The sequence below is a fragment of the Phycodurus eques genome, chromosome 3 (genome assembly GCF_024500275.1).
Source record: "Phycodurus eques isolate BA_2022a chromosome 3, UOR_Pequ_1.1, whole genome shotgun sequence".
NCBI lineage: Eukaryota > Metazoa > Chordata > Actinopteri > Syngnathiformes > Syngnathidae > Phycodurus > Phycodurus eques.
Genome location: NC_084527.1, coordinates 23510637 through 23536479, shown reverse-complemented (window position 1 = coordinate 23536479; position 25843 = coordinate 23510637). Strand labels below are relative to the sequence as shown.

At 40.7% G+C, this 25843-nt stretch overlaps 1 protein-coding gene across 1 annotated transcript in view; it reads left to right on the top strand.

The window, feature by feature from the left end:
* The window catches only part of fras1 (Fraser extracellular matrix complex subunit 1), a 229904-nt gene that overhangs the window by 162426 nt on the left and 41635 nt on the right, over positions 1-25843 (top strand). The window contains 10 exon segments of the mRNA XM_061672741.1: positions 613-866; positions 1349-1500; positions 7768-7930; positions 8104-8236; positions 14590-14774; positions 17377-17530; positions 19657-19923; positions 20992-21180; positions 21249-21368; positions 23443-23622. Coding sequence (XP_061528725.1) covers positions 613-866; positions 1349-1500; positions 7768-7930; positions 8104-8236; positions 14590-14774; positions 17377-17530; positions 19657-19923; positions 20992-21180; positions 21249-21368; positions 23443-23622 — 1797 coding nt within the window.

The window sequence follows — 25843 nt, the reverse complement described above, 5'->3', positions numbered from 1 at the left end:
CAATTTAGCGTCTTCAATTAACCTACCCTGCATGTTTTTGGGATGTGGGAGGAAACTGGAGTGCCCGGAGAAAACCCACGCAGGCACGGGGAGAAGATGCAAACTCAACACAGGCGGGGCCGGGGACTGAACCCTGGTCCTCAGAACTGTGAGGCAGACTGTCCAACCAGTCGTCCACCGTGCCGCTGGGAAAATATTTCATCTTAAAATATTTTTTTATCATGACAGGCCTAGTGGCAAGCAACAATGTTGAAGTGAGTTGAGGAGCTTCATTTAGACACAAGGAGTGCTTTGCTACCACCTTGTTGCATCTTTGTGACGAAGAACTACAGTATGTTGGAGTTGAGAAGCTTAATTTTGACAAAAATAGTGCTTTGCCAGCATCTTCTGCAGATTAAGGCCTTGAAGGAACTATGTTGAAATGAGTTGAGCTGCTTAATTTAGACAAAAGTAATGCTTTGATGCCCTCATTTGGCACATATAGGACAATTACAAACCTTTTAGGGTGGGCATCAATTATTTACTATGCCTGACAAATCAACTTCAGTATGAAGAGGTACTTCCCACCACTGCGAGCAGGAAGTGCTCACCCACCTTCGTCCCCTCCATCAGGCGACAGCTTCACCTTCTCCGACGTCACCCACAACTCACTGCTCTACCGCCATGCCGGCCTTTCCCGCCACGACGACGCCTTCACAATCTCGGTCAGCGATGGCATCTCCATGGCGACCGTCGCCGTGCAGGTGGCGGTGCTGGGCGGCGGACCCGGTGGAGACGGGCCCCAGCGGGACCCCGACGCCGCACTTTCCCTGGAGGTGGGCAAGAGGAGCAGCACAGTCGTCAGACGTTCGCATCTGGCCTACACGGTGAGTCATTACATGAATACTAATCCTGAGAATATATTAACATCCCATATTCTGTCTAATAAATCAGCCAAAATGTAATTAATTATTTCACTGCTGCGAAACAAGCAATCTGGATCAGAACCATCTTAAATTGCTTTTTAAGAATAAATATATATATATATATATATATATATATATATATATATATATATATATATATTTATTAAATAGTTGTTTTAAATAAAGAAATATTTTTCAACAAACTGAAGTTATATATACACATTTTTTTAACTAAAATAAAAAAAATATATATATATATATATATATATATATATATATATATATATATATATTATAAATCAAAGACATACTTAGAATTTTAAAAAATATATATAATATTTTAGAGTATTTTACATCAAAATATGAATAATGATCATTTTTAAAAAAATTTTAAAATGAAAACTTGTCTTTTCTGTGATTTCTTCACATTTTATTTTTTGTAGGACGACTCGTCGCCGGATGAGCAGATCCACATCCAGCTGGTGTCGGTGCCAATGTATGGGATCTTGACTAGAACTCAGGACCAAAGGGAGCCACAGCAACTGAGGGAATATTCCACTTTCTCTATGGACGACATTAATCGCGGCACCATCAGGTGGGCTTAAAATAGGCAGCGATAACCACGTATAGTACCATGATATCAAGATGCAATAAATGATAGTGGAAGATAAAATTCACTCCAATTACCATGCAATATGATATGATACAATTAATTTCAATAGTGATGCAATACAATACGATACACTGCAATTACGATTCGTTACTCTCCAATTGTGTTACGATACTAGTGACCCCAATTACAATTCTATACACTCCAACTACATTACACTGCAATTCACTCCAATTATGATACAATGCGAATCACGCAAATTATGATTCCATACACTCCAGAGACATTACAATTCACTCCAACTAAAATACAATACTCCATTTATGATATGATTTGAGGAATTCCAATTCACTGTCCAATTGTGAAATTATACGATTCACTATAATAATATGATGTGATTTATTCCCACTATGTGATATGATAAACTCCAATTACAATAAAATACACTCAATTATCTAATGTTGCATTTCGCTTCAATTACAATACAATATTATTCACTCCTGGTTGCCAGCCAATCGCAAGGCACATATAAACAATCATTTTCACTCACATTCACACCTATGGGCAATTTAGAGTCTTCAATTAACCTACCATGGATGTTTTTGGGATGTGGGAGGAATACCTGGAGAAAACCCACATAGGCACGGGGAGAACATGCAAACGCCACACAGGCGTGGCTGGATTTGAACCCAGGTCCTCAGAAGTATAAGGCAGATGTGCTAACCAGTTGATCACCGCGCCACTTTTTTTATTTATATATAGTTATATATTTGTTAAAACGTGGTTCTTCGGCGTTAGCTTGCTTCCCGGCTTTGAGCCACAGTTCAAAATGGACGATCATTGGACTGGTCTTCCGAGAATATTCCAGGTCGAACTACGCTCACCACTACCTAATTGGACATTAAAGGTATGTCATCCAATGAAATTCAAGAAACCAAAAGATTTACATGTATACGTTTGGGATAAAAGAAAAAGAAACGGCACCATCATGGCAAAGTCCACACAGGCAAGGCCGGATTTGAACCTGGCTATGAAACTATATGATTCACTTTAATAACAATATGATGTGAGTCATTCCCACTACAATATAATTCACTCCAATTACAGTATGATTCACTTCTATTATGTTACGCCGCAATTAGCTTAAATTATGATCCAATATGATTCATATATGATTTGATTCACTCCAATTACGATTCACACTCCAATTACAAAACAATATGATTTACTACAATAATGATATGATACAATTCATTCCAACTGGGATATGAGCCATTCCAATTATGATACGATATGATCCACTCCAATTATGAAGTGGTACGATCAACTCCAATAATGATATGATATCATTCATTCTCGCTGTATGATTCTCTCCAATTACAATATGAAATGGTTCTCTCCAATTACAATACAATTCACTCCATGTATGATTTGTTCCGATTCACAGCAAGTAAAATATGAATATGATTCACTCCAGGTACTATACAACGCAATCGGTTGTGTTGCACCACAATACAGTACACTCCAATTACGATATGATCCAATTCATTCCAATTACAATGCCGTAAGATTTACTCCAATTACAACGCAATTTGATATGACTCACTCAATTACAATGCAATACATTTTGCTTCGATTATAGAAAATGATTCATTCCAATTAGTATACGATTCACTTTAATTACAATGATACAATGCAGTTTAATTACAATAAGATATGATTCGCGCCACACAAGTTTAAAAAAAATAAATAAATAAATACTTTGTTGCGATCGAAAGGATGAGTTTATGTTGTCTTGAGGCAACATCATGTGTGTTTTTACCAAAGAAAAAGTTGTTGATCTGTCGGGATATAAAAAGTTAGGTGAACTTCATCAAAATAAAAGCTTTGCGAGTTCAGACAGTGTTTAAATCAGCGAAACGAAAGCCCACAGATTGTGTTTGTTTTCTTTCATCTGACGCTTCTTCATCTTCTCGTGAGACCATCGCTCGTTATGAAATAAAACAATAAAAAGTCCTCTCCCGCTTCTGATCACTGCATCCGTTTGGATGCGTGGCTAATATAAACAAGGGTAGGTAATTGTTTTATGAGGATTAACATTGCATTAGAGAAAATTGAACCAGTATGGATTTAATGCTCTTGTTGCTTTGCGGGGATTAAAGTGCTGTGTCGTTGTTAATCCACAATTAATCAGATTACAGGAGTACATTTTAAAACACAACTGTGACTCAGTGAATGGATCAAACAGTTTGGAAAGTTTATCCTTTTCTGTTCCAGCAAGTCAGTTAAGTAGTCATACACATCTACATAGACTGACAAACACAATCACCATACATATCAACATGCTTCCAATGCAATCCAATTCACAAAAATTACCTTGAAGTACGATATGAATACAAAATAAGATTTGCTCCATTTACCATGCAGTTACAATAGGATTCACTCCAACTACAGTATGATTAAATTTACAGCAACTACAACGAGTAACATAATACGATTAACTATGGTTGTGACGAGATAAGATGTGATACGAGCCGATTTACTCTAGTTATGAACCGAATCACTCCAATTACAGTACAATATGATTCATTCCAGTTGTGGCATGATACAATTTGATATGAGTCACTCCATTTACAATACTACTTCATCCAAATACGAGACAGTATGATACGATTCGCTCCAATTACGATCAGCGATGGGTAGAGTAGCCAAATATTGAACTCAAGTAAGAGTACTGTTACTTGAGAATAATATGATTTAAGAAGAAAAAAAAAAGTAGTCTTCAATATTTTTGTTTTAAATCTGAGCATGAATGTCAAATGAAATCAAAATAACTAAATAATAATCCATGTGAAAATTCAGATACAGTAAACCCCCTTCGCGATAAGTGGAAATTCGGTATAAAGAGGTACCATTAGAAATACGAGGTTTTTTTTGTTGGTTTTTTTAACTGGAAATTATTTTAGGGTCTTCAAACACACTTTTAAAACAATACACACATATTTAAACAGAATATATTGAGAGAGAGAGAGAGAGCGAGAGAGAGAGCGAACGATAAAAAAATTGTGAGAATATCAGCATTAATACCATATACAGTACAAAAAAATAAGGTGTTTGCATCCCGGAGAAACTACCTGTACTATCAATTGCCTTAACTGGTTTAAAAAATAATAGTAATTCACAATCATAATAATAATTAAATAAAAGCAAAGCAAAGCGTGAACTGCGATTTCGTGGGGATTTACTTACTGTATTGCTAAACAATATCACTAAATTTAAAACATTCATTCATTCATCTTCCATTCCGCTTCTCCTCACTAGGGTCGCGGGCGCACTGGAGCCCATCCCAGCTATCTTCGGGCGAGAAGCGGGGTACACCCTGAACTGGTCGCCAGCCAATCGCAGGGCACATAGAAACAAACAATTTGCACTCACATTCCCACCTACGGGCAATTTAGAGTCTCCAATTAATGCATGATTTTGGGATGTGGGAGGAAACCGGAGTGCCCGGAGAAAACCCACGCAGGCACGGGGAGGGCATGCAAACTCCACACAGGCCGGGCCGGGGATTGAACCCGGGTCCTCAGAACTGTGAGGCTGACGCACTAACCAGTCGGCCACCGTGCCGCCTTAGACTCTTCAATTAACCTACAATCTAAAACATAATAAGGAAAATATTTATAAAATAACAAATGAAGGCAAATTCAGCTCCAGGAAATGGTCTTATTCCGTTTTGTTTTCACTTGTTAAACAGCACAATAGGCTCACCAGAAGAGAAAGTACAAAAACAGGAACAAGCCTGTAGTGGGTACAAAAAGTCGACACACCCCTGTTCAAATGCCAGATTTCTGTGATTTAAAAGAATTTAGACCAAAATAAATCATTTTCAAACTTTTTCCACCATTAATGTAACCTAGACTTTGTATCTTTTTCAGAGGAGAGGTGAAAATAATACAAATAAATAATATGAATAATATTCTTGTATGTGATTGACTTGGGGTTTGACTAGCTGCCTTCTTGGACTGGTCATCATTGCAAAAGAGATGTTCCGTCTGAACTGGTCTGTCACCTGGCACAATATGATGGGCTGCTTGCAAAGAGGAGACTGTCACACACTGAAGAATCAGCCTCTTTCATCTTCATGAGGAGAGCCGAGCTGCCTTTTTTTTCTCTTTCACAGCTGAGCAGAGTGGGGAAGGGGCGGCAGTGCGCACGCGCACACACCCACACACGGAGGCAGAGAGGGTTACGTGGGACGAACAGGCCGATAAAGAAACTAGTGACACCAGCAGGAAAAGGAGACGGGTCAAATTTTTTGACGATACAAATTTTTTTTTAAAGTTACCTTAGGTGCCAGTCTGAGAGAATGAGAGAATCTTCTCCAAAAACAGGCCAGATCATTTCATATATGAAGATGCTGAATGTGCAGTTAAAAAGCCCAGACTCCTTTAAAGAGGATTATATAGGAAAACAAGCTATCATTAAAATAAAGTGCAATAATTGCCGTAGTAATGATTTATCCATATTCTGTTTGCGACTATGATTTTAAATGGATAAATTGGTTTGTTTTGCTCGTAATTAATATGCAAAATAGTGTGAATAATCATAAACAATGCTTTTATATGGTAGTGATACACTTAGGCAATCATTTTTAAACGTATGTCAATCATATGGTTGCGGTAATGGTCAAAATTCAATGATTTTCCCAGCGGGGAAGGGTTAGGACTCTTCACTATCAGAACTGGCCCCTCTGAGTCAAAAAAAATATATCAAATAAAGGGCAAGTCTTTGTTTATTTTATTTTGAATTGACATGTTTTGTCTGCTATTGCTTGTTGTGGACAAACCTCTTGTTCACAATTTTCTTATCAACCATATTTGTTTATTTGTTATTGTAAAGCATCTGTGTGCCTTGAGAAGCGCTATATGAGTGGTATGCATTATTATTATTGTTAAAGTAACCTTTTCAATTATGAAAGACGCAATCATGTCGTTAGCATGCTACATTGCTAATCGCGATTTTTCGTGACTGCACAAAACATACCTGTGAGCAGAACATTTCAGGCAGTAATCACTAACCGCGCACAGACCGAAGACCGAGAAAGGGAGAAAGTTCAGAACATGACCATTACAGGAAGAGAACATTTGGAACAAATGCCATTAAAATGGAACAGCCAGAGTCCTTTTTGTTTATACTACCCAGTGGGAAATTCCCTCGAACTTACTTCCAAATTTTGAAATTATGAATTATTAACTATTATTAAGTACTTCATTTTGAGATTGCTTCACTGAACTTTGAACTCGTTCGAGTACAAAATGAACTTTCCCAACACTGATGAGATGATTCACTCCAATCATGATACAATTCAATACAATTACAATGTTATACCATATGATTCAGTCCAGTTAGGATATGAAAATAGTCACTCCAATTATGATACAATTTACTACAATTACTGTAATTACTTATTCACTGCAACCACAATACCATTCAATAAAATTAATGGTATTGACCATTAATGGTATTACCATTTAATCTCCTTACGATTTTTAATGAGTCTCTACAATTATGATGCGATTCATTCAGTATGACCATCCATATGATTTACTCCAATTATGATGTGATAACTAAATGACAAACACCCCTCACATTTTTATTTTTTATTTTTTATTAGGCTACTATTCGCAAATTCACCTATTTGTGTTTTTTATGTCGAAATATTTGCTGGAAAATTCCTCTTCCCACATTTTGTTCTCTTTCTGTAAGACCACAAGATGAAGCCAAATCACAGGTTAATAGGAAAATAGTAAATGGTGTCAAGGAAGTATGTTTATTGTATGGGTGTGTGTGTGTGTGTGTGTGTGTGTGTGTGTGTGTGTGTGTATATATATATATATATATATATATATATATATATATATATTATATATATATATATAGCTGGGCTAGGCTAGGATAGGCTCCTAGTGAGGAGAAGCGGCTCAGAAAATGGATGGATGGATATATATAGTGATAAACCTGACCTGAGAGACAAAGATCATGCATGGTATGTTGAGGAGGAGACAAATTTAGCCGGTACTTGAGCAGAAGTCACAGCACATCTTTACCACACGTAATTATTTATTTATTTATTGGGGTAATTGTAATGATATTTAAAGCAATTCTATCTCAAATTACATCCATTATTCCGCATGTTGAAACAATAAGATTCTAATAAGAATGTCAGCGATGTTTACCTCAATGTCATCTTAGGTACATCACGTCGTTGGAGACGGGCAACCAACCCGTCACGGATATCTTCCACTTTGTCGTCTACGACGGCGACAACAATCGCCTTGACAACCAGATGTGCACCATAACCATCACCGCCAATGCCAGACAGCCACCTGCTGTCACCGTGCGCAGTGGAATCAAGGTTAGCGCACACATTTCAAACCTCTTTTTTACTACTATTTTTTTTAGCAATCCTTTTGGCTGCGTTACAGCTTTTGCAGGAATTCTTTGTTGTCTTGTGAAATTATTTTATTCTTTTTAAACACTGTTAAATATACTTTTGTTTTTTTTTTTAAACCTTTTTCACTGGTGTAGGTCCAGGAGGGCGGTCGTGTGCAACTGTCAACCAATCACATTATCATATCTGACCTGGACACACCCGGGAAGAATCTGCTGGTCTGGCTCGTCAGCCCCCCCAACTACGGATTCATTGAAAACACCAAGCAAGGTGAGACTTCCCTTAAATCGCCACACCTTTATCTCAGTAGTGCTATCATTCATTATTGCGAAATGCTTCTCTCCAACTACAATACGATTTACTCCAAATATGATATGATTCACTGGAATTAGATATGATTAACTCAAATAATGAATTGTACGACACAATATGACACTATTAACTCCAAGTGTAATGAAATGCAATACGATACAATTGAAGTCACTCCAATTCCTATGCGATTCACTCTAATTATGATATGATTCACTCTAATTACGATGGAAGACAATTCAAATATGATACAACAAGATTAACTTCAATGTGTCTGGATCTGCTTCACTGGAAATACAATATCATGCAATTGACTCAATTTATGATAGGATTCACTCACATTATAATACAGCTGGACATGACCAGTATCAGATTCTGAAAGTATGATAACCTTTAGCAAAAATACCATGGTATCACAGTATGTAAGTTACAGCTCTAAATCTATTATTTAACAAAAAAATTGGGTAAATAGAAATGACTTTTGTTTACCCATTGAACACAATCTACGTATTTTTAAACCAAATATAGACTATTTGATACATTAATAAACATGTTCCCTGTTAAGTTTAAATATACTGTATAACATTTAACACTAAATCCCAATGTTCCATCAGTGGTGATCTATTTTTAGAACAGACCCGCTGGCTTCTCCTGTTCCTTCGGGGCTACCCGGTGCCTGCAGGGACCAGGTTGGTGATCCCTGAAACAGTGCTCCAAAAATATATATATAAAATACAAAAACAAATGTAAGTATTTACAATTAAACCTTTAACTATTTTATGCTTTTAACTTTTTCTCTACAAAACTAATTTAAAGTGGAAAAAACGGAATCACTACAAAACAAGAAAATATAAGTTAAATTACGTACAAACAAAAGAAAAAAAATAACACCCAGATAACTTGTTTAAAGTTAAGACTGGCACTTTGAGGAGCTGATCCAGTTTCTTCTGTCTGTCTGGAAATGATCTGCCCTGTTTTGGAAAAGGCTCTCTCAGAAGGGACTGTTTGCAACAGTTCCATTAGACATACTGGCACCTTCGTTAACCTTTTTTTTCTTCCAGTATTTGTACTGTCAATCAAATTGAATTGTCTCCTTTTTCTGCTGGTGTCACTCTTTCCTTATCAGCGCGTTTGTCTCACGGAACCCTCTCCAGTGTTCTACCTGAACAAGTTCAATGAATATTAACGTCCTTTCACCGTCATTCCTGTCATACTGCGTTGCATGTTTTTGTTTGCACATTGAGGACTACAGTCCCGTTTTTGTTTTAATTCCTGATTTAGAAAAAGACCATTCAAGCATTTTTCCTCATGTTTTTGAGATTATAGGGTGAAAGCTGCCGCTGGCTACTAGCGAATGAAAGCGTGGCAACATTGGGAAAATCAAAAGGCACTATTTTGAGGGTAATAGCCCATCAGCAACATATTGAAAAGAATAAAAAGAACTATGAAGTAGTTCATTTTGGAACCGGCAAGGTTCTTTATGAGAGAGAGAAAGACAGAGAAAGAGCCCAAACTGGTGTGAGAGATTAAGAAATTCTGACTCGATACAGTCGGGCTCACCTCAACATGGAGCTTGGGCTCTGGTACCTGTCCTCTTGAGAGGGGTTGGACTTTCTTCCACTCAGGAGTTTCCCATGGTGAAAAGGGCCGAGCAGGTGTGGGCATATTTGATGCCCCCTGGCTCAGTGCCTGTACATTTGGGTTTACCCCAGTGGACGAAAAGGTAGCCCCCCTCCGCCTTTGGGTGCGGGGACAGGTCCGAACTGTTGTTTATGCCTATGCACCAAACAGCAGTTCAGCATACCCACCTTTTTTGGAGTCCTTTTTAGAGTCCTGCTGGGGACTCCCTCGTTCTGCTGGGGGACTTCAATGCTCATGTGGGCAATGACAGTGAGACCTGGAAAGGTGTGATTGGGAGGATTGCCCCACCTGACCAGAACGGTGATCTGTTACTGGACTACTGTACTCGTCACGGATTGTCCATAACACCAGGACACCGTAGGTCGCAGTTTGATGACCGACTTTGTGGTCGTATTATCGGACTTGCGGCCGCATGTCTTGGACACTCGAGTGAAGAGAGGGGCAGAGCTGTCAACTGATCACGACCCGGCCGGTGGTAAGTTGGCTCCGGTGGTGGGGGAAAATGTTGGTCCGACCTGACAGACCCAAACGTATTGTAAGGGTCTGTTGGGAACATCTGTCAGAGTCTCCTGTCAGAAGGACCTCCAACAGACCAACAGAACTGCGCCCACGGCCTGGGGGAGGAGGGGGACAATGAGTCTGTGTGGACCATGTTTCACACCTCTATTGTTGAGGTGGCCGACAGGAGCTCTGGCCGTAAGGTGGTCGAGGCCTGTCTTGGCGGCAATCCCCGGACCAGTTGGTGGACACCAGTGGTAAGGGAAGCTGAAGAAAGAGTCCTAACAGGCCTTTTTGGCCTGTGGGACTCCGGAGTCAGCTGATGGGTACTGGCTGTCCAAGCGCAACGCAGCTTTGATGGTCACTGAGGCAAAAACTCAATCATGGGAGGAGTTTGGTGAGGCGACAGAGAAAAACTTTCAGACAGCTTCAAGGAAATTCTGATCCACCATCCACTGTCATAGGAGGGGGAAGCAGTGCAATCAACACTGTGTATGGTGGGGATGGGGCGCTGCTGTCCTCAACTCTGGATGTTGTGAGTCAGTAGGCCGAATACTTCAAAGACCTCCTCAATTCCACCGACATGGTCATTTGGGGTTTACCCCAGTGGACGAAAGTGTAGCCCCCCTCCACCTTCGGGTGCGGGAACAAGTCCTGTACACGGTCTGTCAGGTCGGACCAACATTTTGGCCCCCCACTGGAGCCAATTTACCACCGGCCGGGTGGTAATCAGTTGACAGCTCTGCATCATGAGGAAACAGAGTCTGGGGACTCTGAGGTGGGTTCTTCCATCTCTGGGGTCGAGGTCACTGAGGTGGTTAAAGAGCTCCTCTGTTGTAGGGCCCCTGGGGTGGATGAGATCCGCCCAGAGTTACTGAAGGCTCTGGATGTTGTGTGGCTGTCCTGGTTGACACGCCTCTGCAACATTGCGTGGACATCAGGAAAAGTGCCTCTGGATTGGCAGACTGGGGTGGTGGTCCCTCTTTTTAAGAAGGGGGACCGGGGGGGTTCCAACTATAGGGGATCATACTCCTCAGCCTCCCTGTAATGTCTATTCAGGGGTTCTGCAGAGGAGGTTCTGTTGAGGAAAGTCGAATCTCGGATTTAGGAGGAGCAGTGTGGTTTTCGTCCTGGCCGTGGAACAGTGGACCAGCTTTACACTCTCAGCAGGGTCTGTGAGTGTGCATGGGAGTTCACCCAACCAGTCTACATGTGTTTTGTGGACTTGGAGAAGGTGTTCAACTATGTCCCTGAAGGAGTTCTGTGGGGGGTGCTCCGTGATTATGGAGTTCAGTCCCTGTACGACCGGTGTCAGAGTTTGGTCCGCATTGCCGACAGCATGTCTGATTCATTCCCATTGAGAGTCGGACTCGGTCAAGGCTGCCCTTTGTTACTGATTCTGTTCATTACCTTTATGGACAGAATTTCAAAGCGCAGCTGAGGTGTTGAGGGGGTCCAATTTGGTGACATCAGCATTATGTCTCTGCTTTTTCAGATTATTTGGTTCTCATGGCTTAATCAAGCTGTGATCTTCAACTCTCGCTGGAGCGGTTTGCAGCCGAGTGTGAAGCGGCTGGGATGAAAATCAGCACCTCCAAATCTCACCTCAGTCTGATAAGGGTGAAGTCCCCTCCCCGGGTTGGGGGAAAGATCCTGCCCCAAGTGGAGGAGTTCAAGTATCTTGGGGTCTTGTTCACAAGTGAGGGAAGAATGGAGCAGGAGATCAACAGGTGTATCGGTGCAGCGTCTGCAGTAATTCAGACTCTGTATCGGTCAGTCGTGGTGAAGATCAATTTAATTGAGAATTGAGTTTTCCATTGTGTGTGGGCACTGTTTTTCACCTTGCAAGACCTTAGAAACCCCAGTATGCCCCCATCCCTGTTGGCTTCTGTTAATGCCACAGTGGTCCTGATTGAGATTCAGGGCAGGTTCCTCTTCAGATAAGAGACTCTCACTCACCTTCTCAGAGTCAAATGATGATGGAAATGCGACATGACAAGTTGCCATTTAACGTCACCTTGCGTCAAATCAAGTCACCGACACCTCGCCGTGTCTGCTTTCCCGCCAAGTTATGTATGAAGGCTGCCATCATTCTGGCTGTCAGATGCCTTGATCGATTCTGGCACTGGAGTATCTGATAAATGTGCTTATTCAGCAGTCTGTAATCTCTTACCTGAGGCATAATCTAACAACAGAGGGCCCCTAGAAATCAACAAAGCCTGGGGTAGTATTTTTATTTTGTTTATTTTTTTTTGTTTGGAGTAGTATTGAGGAAGAACAGTGTCACCTTGTTTCTGCTACTTATGTTTGTTTGCATCATTAATTATGTATGTATTTATGTGTATTATGTATTATGTGAATGCTGATGCGCATTTTTTACACCAAGATTCTTTGTTTTTATTTTTGTTATTGTGGGGGAGGGGGTGAGTGAAACAAGTTGGAAATGAGAAAATTATGACTTTTTTCAGTTTCTTTTTTTTTTTTTTTTTTTTTTTTTTACGGTTTTGTTTTGGCAGTGGGCAAATAAATTGTGTTGGAAATATTTTATGTTAATGCTCAAACATGACATAATTTACTGCCAGCGAGCGAGACTTCAACAAGCTAGCTTTCTCAAGAAAATAACATGGTTCATTCATTGCAGGCACTTTTTTAAAAAAGAACCAAAAAATAGTCTTACCGATGAAAGGTTAATCCCAGTTCGGAGTTCCCTTGTTGTGATTGTACAACTTGTGTGCAACCGTACACAGCACAATACGCAGGCTTCCTTGTTATTTTGGTTTCCGACCTGCCGTCCACAAACATGGGATCCGCCGACACTTTGCCCCCACTAGTTTAGCTACCGGTACATTGAATGCACAGATACTGCCCCACTAGCTTAGCGGCTCAAATGGGAGTTTCATATTTACAATGTTTATGATCAATGCACTGACTCGCTGACTTTCGGTTTCCATTTTTTTGGCGCTCTGCTTTTTACGTTGCGTCTGCGTCGTCGCTAACTTTAGAAGGTATTCAAAGTAACAAGCGCATTTTTTAAATGTAAGGAGAGAAAGTATAAAGTCACCAGAAAAAATAAATACTCAAGTAGATATACCTGAAATATCTACTTTAGTACAGTAATGAAGTACAACTACTTTGTGACTTCCCACCTCTGCCAACTTTAAAATTTTAGCTCATTCATCTTGGGAACAATTCCCATTCCCAAAATTCCCAAATGTTTACAGTAAAATACCCAAATGAACATATTTTTACATCTCATCAGTTTTCTTCCACATTTGTCGACTGATTCAAACCATTCCAAGTTTCACGTTTTACATTTCAGCATTTCAATTAATTCCACAGCATTTCAGTCCAGCTTCAGCTTTTCAGCATTCACACACCATTTCTACAGAAATTACGTTTGTTTTTTTAAGTCATTTTTTAAATAAATTTTTAGTTATTTTTAATTTCATCTAAGTGTTGTTATTTGTTGTTGACCTTTATTGTTGTTTTGCACTACAAACCTTTTTTTTTGCACATTGCACTTGCTTTTTTTCTTTTTAAGCCAAAAATATAAACCAGTAAATGCACAGTAAACAAGTTTATTTTTGTTACTATTTGTAGGTCCTAGATTATAGTTGGTATCGCACTTAAAGCTTTATCACTTGGAATGTTGTGCAAATCAACCTCTGTCTGCTATTTTTTTTATTTTTAATTTGTGTTTTTAATTGCTAAAATCAGCACCCCCATTAAAAAGGTTTATAATTGTCTAGATGCCACACGATGGTGTGGAAAAACTACTTTTCTGTTAGAGATGTCTTTTGCCTGTCTAATAGAACTTCCTCCCTTCACTTCAACACAGTTTCTTGGCTCCAAGTTGCCACAAAATGGTGCCAAAGCACTACCTTTTACGAGACAGGGCTCTTAGTGTTTTAAAAATAACAGTGCATAGGCGAGCTTCTTCGCGAATAATGGCGGATAACCTCCCCCAAAAAATCTGCAAATATCTGTGAATTTGCGAATAGCTAATCAGCAAATATCGGTGAATTTGCGAATAGCTAATTGTGAATAGGCACAGAAACACTTGACTCATTAGAATCCCTGAGGGGGATATTCAACAACTAATTATCAGTATTCAGCATTATAGGAAGAAATAGATGTTTTTCAGTGTTTCCCTCGTGTACGATTTTACTTAGCAGGCGGATCGGTGGGAGCTTCGCGAGCCGTCACGCCCGAGATGCCGTTCTCCGTGGAGGACCTGACGTCAGACCGCATTTTCTACGTGCAGCGCGCAGGACAGCCGGCACAGCAAGACACCTTCAGCTTCTATGTCAGCGATGGAAAAAGCCAGACGGAGGCCTTCAACGTCAACATCGAGATCCAGGTGAGACATGGGTGGCTGGCCGTAAAGCTCAAGTTCAAGATTGTCATAAAGCAAATGATCCTAATTTTAAAAAAAATACCTATTTTTTTACATCGAGTGAATCAATTAATCTGATTTAAATAGAATGGTCTATATACATGTGGTGTCAGATGGTATAGTATGTCAAACAGGCGATTCTGGGACAAGAGATTTCGGATGTGCTTGGATTCATATTAAGAGTGCTTATGCACCCCCCAAAATGGCCTACAAATGCCCATGCCAGTCAGTAAGCTATTCAGTAGCACCTTGGCTTTAATATTAATTATTACATGTAGATAACTCAACAACTAACGTCTCTCAATCCAATTCAAACAGAGGACAGTGGTACTGTATGACTACAGTACCACTGTACCACTGGAAGGTATTGCTGTATTTTTGTTGTGAAAATATTACATTCTAACAAAGTACTGTAGTTTTACACTTTACTCGGTTATTTAAAAATCAGGACTGTGAGAAGTCTGCGCATCCACGGAATACCGCAAATTTTGCCAAACAATTCTGGGGTGCTTAACATAGCACTCTGTTGACATTGACATCGACGGTCTGTCATCGTGATCGTCACATTTACAGCATTAAAGACCGTATTACGACAGGCAAGGTGCAAATCTTCCGCCATTTATATTTCATCGGTGCGATCGTTCTACACATTTAAATTCATTGTATGCTGTCAAGATTTTAGATGAATAAGTATGTGCGCTATGTCTGTGTCAACGGAGGGACATCGTACACAGGGCAGGCGGTGAGACCGACATTGTAAAGAAGCTTGATGAGGATAACAGGATCAAGAATCTGTGGAATTGGCACTGGCTGGAATCAAAAATCGGAAATGAATACCTTCACAAAAATATTAAAACGATTAAAGAACCTGGGAAGGCATACTGCATCTTGTGTCAGGATGTGAAGTATTGATCTGGAGGGAGAACGCGCCTGGTCGATCACGTCAACGAAAAGAAGCATGAACATCTGGTTAAAACGAAGCAGTCAAATTATAGATTACCAGGTATTTTCTATGAATACATTTCTATGAATTTGCTACGTACTGATTTACCAGTTTTTTAACTTGTTATATTGTTCATTTATGTAATGCATTTATATATATATATATATATATATATATATATATAATGTGTGCGTGTCAGAAAGAGACCCCCCCGCCCTCCCTCCACATACAGCTTAAATTGTTTTCGGGGATCTCTTGAGTTTTAGGGTGCTGGTATTTATTTTAGATGGGCTTCATCACCCCCCAAAAAATGGCTACAAAAGCCTATAATATCAAACTGTGTTCAACCCTAATCTGATCCAGTTAAAACATTTGGTAGTAATGTGATTGTAACATGTAAAAATACAATTTTACTCATTTACGCTCAGCCGTCAAGTCAGCAAGTTCAAAGCAGTTCCCTATATTGCCACCCGTTTTAAAACATTTTGACGGGTCTTTCTCAACCCACCGCATATTGGGTTCTGTGACAATATAAGCGCCAGACCTACCAAAAGAAACAATAGACTCTTCTTTCACACGAAGTTTCTAGCTTCTTTCATTTTTTTGGTAATCATTAGTCAAACATGTTAGTTTCACCAAAAAGACCGATTTATGATATGGGAAAAGAAACATCTCAAGCAGAACTTTGATGCTGGTATTTTTTCTTTTAAGACACCTCCAACTATAAACAGGTAAAAACAGGACTGAGAAAGGGCTTTTGTTGAAAGAACAATAATTTGAGAGATATACAACTAATCTGTCACTCAAGTTGACCGTCAGTGGCTTTTTACATGGCATTCACTCCATGAACTGTGTCATCTTTTCTCATGATCGCGACACACACTTTACACTACTTTCTGAGACACATACTCAGTTTACACCATATATAGTCTGTTCAAGTGTCAGGTGCCTAAGCTTGTCCAAATTCCAACGGCTTGGCGTTTTTCTCCCTCAAAATCGACATGTGAAACAGAAATTCACTGCCTAATCTTTAGCTTCTACTCAAAAACTGTGCTCATCTCAAATCCAAAGCAATGCAACGCCTCCATCTGCAGAGATATGCTAGTCATTACAATGGTTTACAAACCTGAATTTCACAGGAAACTGGGCGAGACCCTCTTCCATGCCTACCTGTTGAAAAATGGGGAGGCGATTTCAGTCGTCGGTTGCATTAAAAGGTGGGATTCCAGTTGACTAATATTATTGTCCACAGTAGTGAATGACTTGAGCAAATCTCTAAACTCCCCCCCCAATTTCTTTTTTCACACATGTATGAAATGCATGGCCCCTTTATGGCACTTTTATCCAAAATCTGCCCAGTGGGATGCAATGTGGCTGTCTTCTACCATGCACTTCTGGCTATGTTCTGTTCCCTGGTATCCCAAATTAAATTAGATGGTAGCCACTCATTGATTCCAGTGGTGACAAATGTTTAAGCCATGGCGCAGGTGCCTGCATTCATTCACGTTGTCAAGTGTGACCTTCCCGCTTAATGATCACAGCCTGTCGGGCCCGCTGATGAACGCCACGTCCGACCCGTCCGGATGAATTAATGTGGTCCTCTCTCTCGCTCTCGCTCGACAGGGCAAGCGGCAGAGTGAGCCTCTGGTGTCAGTGAGCAGCATCCACGTGGAGGAAAACTCCGGAGTAGTGGTCACCAACGCATCGCTCAGCGTCCTGGACCAGGACACGCCGGAGAATGAGATTCTGTTCACCGTCATACAGAAGCCATCCTATGGTCAGCACCACAACACATTGGATGCTGTTAGGACTCCATGAAATGTTATCGTTAAGGCCCTCTTGAAATTGTTTAATTTTTCCAAAATAGACGTTTATGAAAAGTCAGCCCCTGATGCTTGTTTCACATAGAAACATGAAATTTGGTAGGCATGTCTATCATGATTAGACACACAAAAAGTATCAATAAGCCATGCCAGAAAAGACCCAGAAGTTTGATTTGAAACAGCCATTGTAGGATCATTTTGCAATGATCATTTACTGCGATTAGATTTTGATTTGAGTTTTTTAAGAATTTTACCGCTGGAGCCAGTTTCATTTAGCAACATGGAATTTGGTAGGCATGTCTGCCATGATTAGACCCACACAAAAAGTCTCATGAAGCCACATGGTAAAAGACCCAGAAATTCTGCCATTTGGCTATGAAAGGGCCATTTTAGAATCATTTTCAGTGGTTGTTTGAGTTTTTGAATGAGTTTTTGAAAATTCATCCCCTGAAGCCAATTTTACTTAGCATTGCTAATTTGGAAGGTTTGGATACTGTATCATGAGTAGAACCGGAAAAAAAAAACGGGTACTCCGGTTTCCTCCAACATCCCAAAAACATGCATGCGAGGTTGATTGAAGACTCTAAATTCCCCGTAGGTGTGAATGTGAGTGCGAATAGTTGTTTGTTTATGTGTCGGCCTGCGATTGGTTGGCGACCAGTTCAGGGTGTACCCCGCCTCTCGCCCGAAGATAGCTGGAATAGGCTCCACTGCGCCCGTGACCCTAGTGAGGTTAAGCATCCCAGAAAATGGATTGATCATGAAATAGTTTACTCTGTGTAGGGAATCTATATAATATGAGTTGTTTAATTGAACTTCAGAAATACTACGTTTTGTAATTGTAATTCATTGAGATGCACCTGTATAAATACATAGAAAATAGATAACTGTACAATAGCTGTGATACTATGTCAGAAGCGAAGCAAATTTGACTTCAACCCTACATTCTGTGTTAGTACCTTTCACACAGGACAATAACAAACAAAATAGTTGGCAGTGATGGGTAGTGGGAAAGTTTTTATACCCAACAGATCTTTCCCTTTTGATAGTTTATTCAGCGTCGACACAAGCGCGTAACTGCGTGTCACGACAATCCCATATTCACATAATAGATGCTTCAATGTTGGGAAAATATCTGCCTTTTCACTTGAAATGAAATGTATTCTATGTAATTATAACCTCAGCTCATCTTTTCACTTCGAGGTTAAGAAAGCAGACTGTGTTGCTTTCCCGCTCTGATATTACATTATCGCTTACTGTAGCTGTAAGACAAACCAAGATGGCTGTGGTTGAGGGCCGCCAGTTGCATGAGGCAGATACAGTAATAACTGCCTGTTGATGTGTGTTTAAATAATCACCTAAGGAGAAATAGGGAGACACTTCTTAGGCTAGATTCACACTGCAGGTTAATTGAGATTTTTTTTTTTTGCCCAAAGTGACATGTATCTGATTTTTCTCATGTCAATGTGAACGGTACAATTCCGATTTATTTCATATGCAACCCAGGCTTCTTTCATATGTGGCAATAAATTGGAAATGTATCCGATGCAAGTACAATAGGGACACTCGCGGGTCGCTCATCCGACCTGTACGTCATCAAAAGATGACAAACGTCACAATTGTTTGACAAAACAGACACCCAATAAAAGCAAACGACAAAGCAGCAGAAAACAGTCAGTGGCGAAAAAAAGATGCTTTACAACTGATTAATATAAGAAAATGTTGGATCTGGTTGCACAAAACCCTTGAAATTGCCACAAATGCGTCATGACATAAACTCCGCGAGAGGCCGTATTTACTTCCCGTAAACACGCCGCCTCACAGTTGTGCGCATGCGTGACGTCACGGCGCATGCCGTCAACAGTACAAGTCGCATTTTTTTTTTGTAATGTGAACAACTACATAAAAAGATCAGATTGAACAAAAAATCCGAATTGGGCATCATACCCTGCAGTGTGAACGTAGATCTATCGGGTTGTATTTTAACTGTAGGAGTTCATTTTATAAATGCAAAGGCATATATTTTGCTAACAGCAACAAGGGAACGTTATGCCAAAAGCCTTTCTTTGTACCCCCTCAGGTAAACTCCGCAGACGTCAGTTCTACTCACAGCCACTGGAGAGCGGCCGCGTCCTCTCTCAGGGATCCACCTTCACCTACCAGGACGTCCTGGATCGCCTGCTGGTCTACACACCCGAGACGGTCAGTGGTGGCGTGGACGAGTTGGCCTTCAGCGTCACCGACGGCGTCCACACTCAAGCCACCGGACGCCTGCGCTTCACCATGGACATCACTCGCAGCGAGGGCCCACGCATGACCGTCAACAGAGGCCTGCAGCTGCCAGCTGGTGAGACGACCCCTAGAAAGTTTGAAAAAATTAGCCCCCGCCACCAAGTTTTGTTGAATGACGTAAAATTTAGTGGATTCATCGATCATATCGATCATTCACAAAGAAGCCTCAAGGATCCATGCCTGAAATGTAACTATAGGTTGGTCATTTTGGTTTGAATTGGCCATTTTGGGGGGGGGGCATAGTCGAGGAGTCACAACCTGGGAAGTTAGAAAAAAATTTCACCCGACATTAGATTCACTGATTATGAAATTTGTTGCGCACGAAAATTTCTCAAGGACCCATTCCCCAAATTGAAAAGGAAGTCGATCATTTTAGTTCAAAGCAGACACTTGGGGTGCAAATTGTAGGAAGCGTTTGGAAAAATTAGTCCCTGGCACTAATTTCACTGATGGACATGAAATTGGGTGGATGTGTCCATCATCTCAAGACGCACAAAAAAATCTTAAGGACCCATGCTCGAAACTGAACAGGAAGTCAGCCATTTCGGTTTTAAGCAGACATTTCAGAGGTAAATTCCAGGAATCATACCCTGAGAGTTGGAAACAATTAGCCCCCGACACCAGTTTCTCTGATCGACACGATATTTGGTAGCCATGTCTATCTTTGCGAAATACAGCAAAGTCTAGAGGAGCCATACGAAATCCAACAGAAAGTAAGCCATTTTGGTATGAAGCAGTTGTTTTGAGCCATTTTCCAGCAATCGTACCATGGAAAATTGTAAAAAGAAATTGGCCCCTGACACAAACTTTACCGATTGACACCAAATTGAGCAGACGATAATAACAGGGCGCACAAAAACAACCCATGGCGGAAATTGAATAGGAAGGCAGCCATTTAGGTTCGAAGCAGTCATTTTGGGGGGAATTCTAGGGCTTGTATTTTTTGATAAACTCCCGCTAGGGTATTGACCCAAATTGAAAGCAAGTGTCCTAGACAGGTTAGCAATTCTAAATTATGAAGCTTTTTTTCTCTACACCATCAAATGCGGGCGTAGCATGTCATCAAAGCTGGATGATAATTTCAAGGACTCGCCATGAAAAGTGCTTATTCCATTTCCCGCAGGTTCTTCATCCAAGATCACCGAGCAGAACCTGAAGGCCACTGACATGGATTCTGACAGCCTGAAGCTGCGATACATCATGACCAAAGACCCTCCGAGCGGCAAAGTCCAGCTGAGCAGTGGGAGAGGCTTTGAGAAAATTTCTGTCAAGGGTCTCGTGCGCAGTTTCACACAAGAGGATGTCAACAAAGGTGAGTTAAAAAGCTTAAATGAGTATTTTAACATTTATTTCAACATTTTTATGTGTTTTGGGTTGCAGGTCTGGTGCAGTACAGCCACGAGAAAGGTGAGAAGGGAGGCAGCCAGTCATTTAAGTTCAACCTGGTGGACCCAGAAGGCAACAAACTCATTGACCAGTCCTTCTTTGTCAGCGTGCTCGGTAAGTTGTGTTCAAATTTCCACTTCTCTCACCGCTAGTTGCTGGAACTGATTGCCTCTTATAGTTCTTTGCTCATGTTCTTCCTCCGGTGCTCCCATCGTATCACTTTCTGCCATACCGCCTCGCTGTGACTCTCCTGCCTGCGTCTTCCGTCTTTGTTGGCATCCATCTTCTCTGCTTTTGTGCAGCTTGTATCAGTCCACGTTTATCTTCTCATTCTCACTTCCTATTAACTCAAACTCAGTAGGGCCTCCCAGTGGGGGATTGCTTGAAAAAATCAGCCCAGAAGCCAATATCCTGCAGGAACATGAAATGTGTCATCATGAGAAGATCTGCAAAAAAGTCTCAAGAAGTCATGCCCGAAAAGACACAGGAAGTCTGCCATTTTGCTTTGAAGCTGCCATTTCAGGGCAACTTTAGCCAACCACCACCCCCAAAGATTGGCTTGGCAACGCTGCCCAGATTTATTTATTAACTTTTCTTTATTTTTTAATCAGCCCCCAAACATACTTTCCCTTTGGAAAACAAAATTGGCATCTCTTTCGTGAGTAGACCCGCAAGAAAGTCTTGAGAAGGTATGCTTGAAAAAACAGGAACAATACCATTTTGGCTTGAAGAATTTCTGTATCAATTTCACCATTTTTCTAGTAGTCCTTCAACAGCAAACTTGTTCTAGGAATTTTGTCCAATTTGTACCACATACAGTCCCCTCCAAAAGTAGTGTAAAGGCAAGGTCATTCCTTTGGGTTTCAGATCAAAAGATGAATATGAGACAACAGTTCAGTGAGCAAAGGTATTTCTAATTGCTCAAGTGTTGCCTTTTAGATTGATTGCTTAAACATTAGTGCTTATTTTTGGCTTTGGGTTTCACCTGTTTCGCCATTCCCTGTTAAGGAAACATGAAGAGCGGTCTATGGGAGAAAAGCAAACCATTTTGAAGCTGGGAGAAGAGGGAAAATCAATCAGAGCTATGACACAAACATTGTGCATAGCCAATACAACAATTTGGAATGTCTTGAAAAAGAAAGAAACTACTGGTGTATTGAGCAACAGACATCGAACAGGTCGGCCAAGGGTATCAACAGCAGTTGATGACAGAAACAATGTGAGAGCTGTGAAGAAACTCCCAAAGATATCAGTCAGGACATCACAGCCAACCTCCACAGGGCAGGGGTGAAGTGTATCACAATCCACTGTTCGATGAAGACTTAAGAGAGTAGAAATATACAGGCCATACCACAAGATGCAAACCACTCATCAGCAAAAAGAATTGGAAGGCCAGATTGGATTTTTTTTTTTTTTCGAAGAAAAGATGAGGCGCAGTTTTGGAAAAAGGTTTTATGGACTAATGAGACCAAGATTAACCTCTACCAAAGTGATTGAAAGGCTGACGTATGGAGAAAGAAAGGATCTGCTTATGATCTAAACCACACAAGCTCATCTGTGAAGCATGGTGGAGGTAATGTCATGGGCTTGCATGGCTGCTTCTGGAACGAGCTCACTAGTCTTTATTGCTGATGTAATTCATGACGGTAGCAGCAGAATTAACTCTGAAGTCAACAACACCATTTTGTCTGGCAATATGGAGAGAAATGCATCCAAACTAATCGGGAGAAGCTTCATCATGCAACAAGACAATGACTTAAAACACACTGCCAACACAACAAAGGACTTCATCGGGGGAAAAAGAGGAAGGTCTTAGGGTGGCCAAGTCAATCACCGGACCTTACGCCAATAGAACATGCATTTTACCTCCTGAAAAGGCGACTGAAGGGAGAAACCCTCAGAAACAAACAAGAACTGAAAGAGGCTCCAGTCAAGGCCTGGAAAAGCATTTCAAATGAAGAATGCAACAGTGGTGAAGTCAATGCGTCGCAGGCTTGATGCTGTTATTCACTTTAAGTTAATATAGTAATGTCTGTTCCAATACTTTAGGTAGAAATGTTTGTCTTGAGTGGCTGCGCAAAAAAAGTCAACAAGCCATGCCCAAAAAAGCACAGGAAGTCATTTTGGTTTGAAGTGGCCATTTCAGGGTAATGTTGGTCATTTCTGGTCTTTCCGTCTCCCTCCACAGAGGACCGCCTACCACCATCGGTGGTGGTCAACAAAGGCCTGGTCCTGGATGAGAACTCTGTGAAGAAATTGACCACGCTCCAGCTGTCGGCCAGCGACCAGGACAGCGAACCCGGCGAGCTGCTCTACCGCGTCACCAAGCAGAGCAGCCTCGGACACCTGGAGCTTACTGCCAACCCTGGTAGGCTCAATAGTCAATTATTGGGTAAAATCAATAGGTCAGTAAATTATTGCTTTGATGTAAAAATCAAAAATATCAACCAGTCATTCAAACATCTGTTGAAAAGATGAACATTTCCGAACGGTAGAGGGTTGATGGCAAACATGAAGGTATTGACTTCGATTTCGGGGCCATGCTAAGGGGCGACACCAGTCGGTCACATGTGACTTTGTTGTTATTCAAAGCTCAACCTGTGCAATGCGCTCGAGTGATCATCCTATCAATTCAGGCATTTTTCGAAACCAATTGGAATCTTGCCTCGTTATACAACAAAAATCCCTGAAAATGTTGTAGTGTGGGAGTTGACGACAATCATTGATAATCTGACTTCGATCCGAGTTTGAACGTTTTTCAAAATCAATAGGCTTTCGCTCTAGATTATTTGTGTCGACACGGTGGGTGACTGGTTAGAGCGTCTGCCTCACAGTTCTGAGGAGCGGGATTCAATCCACGTCCCTGCCTGTGTGCAGTTTGCATGTTCTCCCCGTGCCTGCGTGGGTTTTCTCCGGGCACTCCGGTTTCCTCCCACATTCACTTTCAAGTTTATTGGACTTCTGTTCCAAATACGTTCAATTTCAAATTATCCTATTCACATTCATTTTTTTAAATGCAATGTTTCAAATTTAACAATACAAATTCAAATTATGTGGTTCAAATTCAGTTCCTGCTGGTACATATTTCAGCCCATAGAGAGCCATCATATCATTCAAAATCAGGGTTCTCTTTTAAGTCTAACAATCATTCCTAACATTTTAGGTAACAGTGACAACCAACGTCACAGAATTCAACCTCAGCTACTCCAATCGTATAGTTTTAAAAATCAATTGGCATCTGCTGTTCGTATATTATTAAAAATAAACAGGATTCTTCCTTTAAATCAAACTGTTATCAGTGATTTTTTTTTTTCAAAAATTGAAAATTAAAAACGGTAAAGTTGAAAACAAATGATGCAGAGTTCTACTTGGACTGGGCTTCGTCGATCTTCTTGATTTGTTCTCATTTTCAAGATCAACAGGGTTCTCGCTTTAACATCAACATCTCTCATTTCTGTGTCATTTTTTTCATTATATCCGTGGTACAGTCCAACAATAAGTAATGTGAAATGCCTATCAGCTCCCTAAAAGCTAATTTCAGCATCCAGCTGCAGCTCATTAGTGCCTGCAAAAAACCTGTAATACTTCTCATAGCCTCTGGTGACTAAATAGCAGGGTGATGGAGCGTCATTACAATCAAATCAGAGGCGATTAAGTTTTAAAATTGTCTCGTTAATAAAACAGCATCTTCGTCTTAATTGGAGAGGAGTTTAATCTCTCGTTAGGATGATGAAGGATGAGGACACAGAGGGAAATTGCAGAGAGTGAAGTGAAGTTAGCAATGAAATCCAACAGGAGAAAGACAAATTGATTCAAAAGTAACCCGAGCATTTTGACTGATCTTTCATGACCCACAGAATATTGTGTTCTGCAACAATAGAAGCGCCAAAACTATCAAAAGAAAGAGTATACTCTCCTCTTTCACCTGAAAAAAGTTTGTTTCTGACTTGTTCTGTTCTTTAGTCATCAGCAGCAGAACATGGGTTGGTTTCACCAAAATCACCTGATTCTGACCAAAAGGTCGAGCAAACGCGTCAAAATCTCAAGCTTCTGCTTGTGTCTTTGTGACTTTGACACGAATATATTTTGTTTTTGTAACACCTCAAACTAAAACAACAAAACCAAGACTGATGACGGGCTTTTAATGGCACAAAAAATTATACGTGAAACGCACCTTGAGCAACGCTGACTTAACACATGGCTCAAGATGAACGTCAATGGATTTTTTTTTTTCCTTTTTGTGTTTGCCATTCCCACCATGACCTGGGTCATCTTTTCTCACGATTACAACACACACTTTCTGCTACTACCTACTGCAACACTTAATCTGGTTATACCATACATATACTGTACATAGTCTGTTCAAGTGTCAGGTGCCTAAACTTGTCCCACTTTCAATATGTTGGCATTTCTCTACCTCATAACTGACGTGGCACGGTAAATTGTTGGCCCACTATGGGCCGCCTCCACGTTTTCTTACGGCCTACTATGTACCGTCAAGTTTTGTTGCGGGTACCCCATTATACTACAGCCGACTGAGAAACCGTTCTCATCCGTATCGTGACTGGCATGGCAAATTGTTTGAGCAT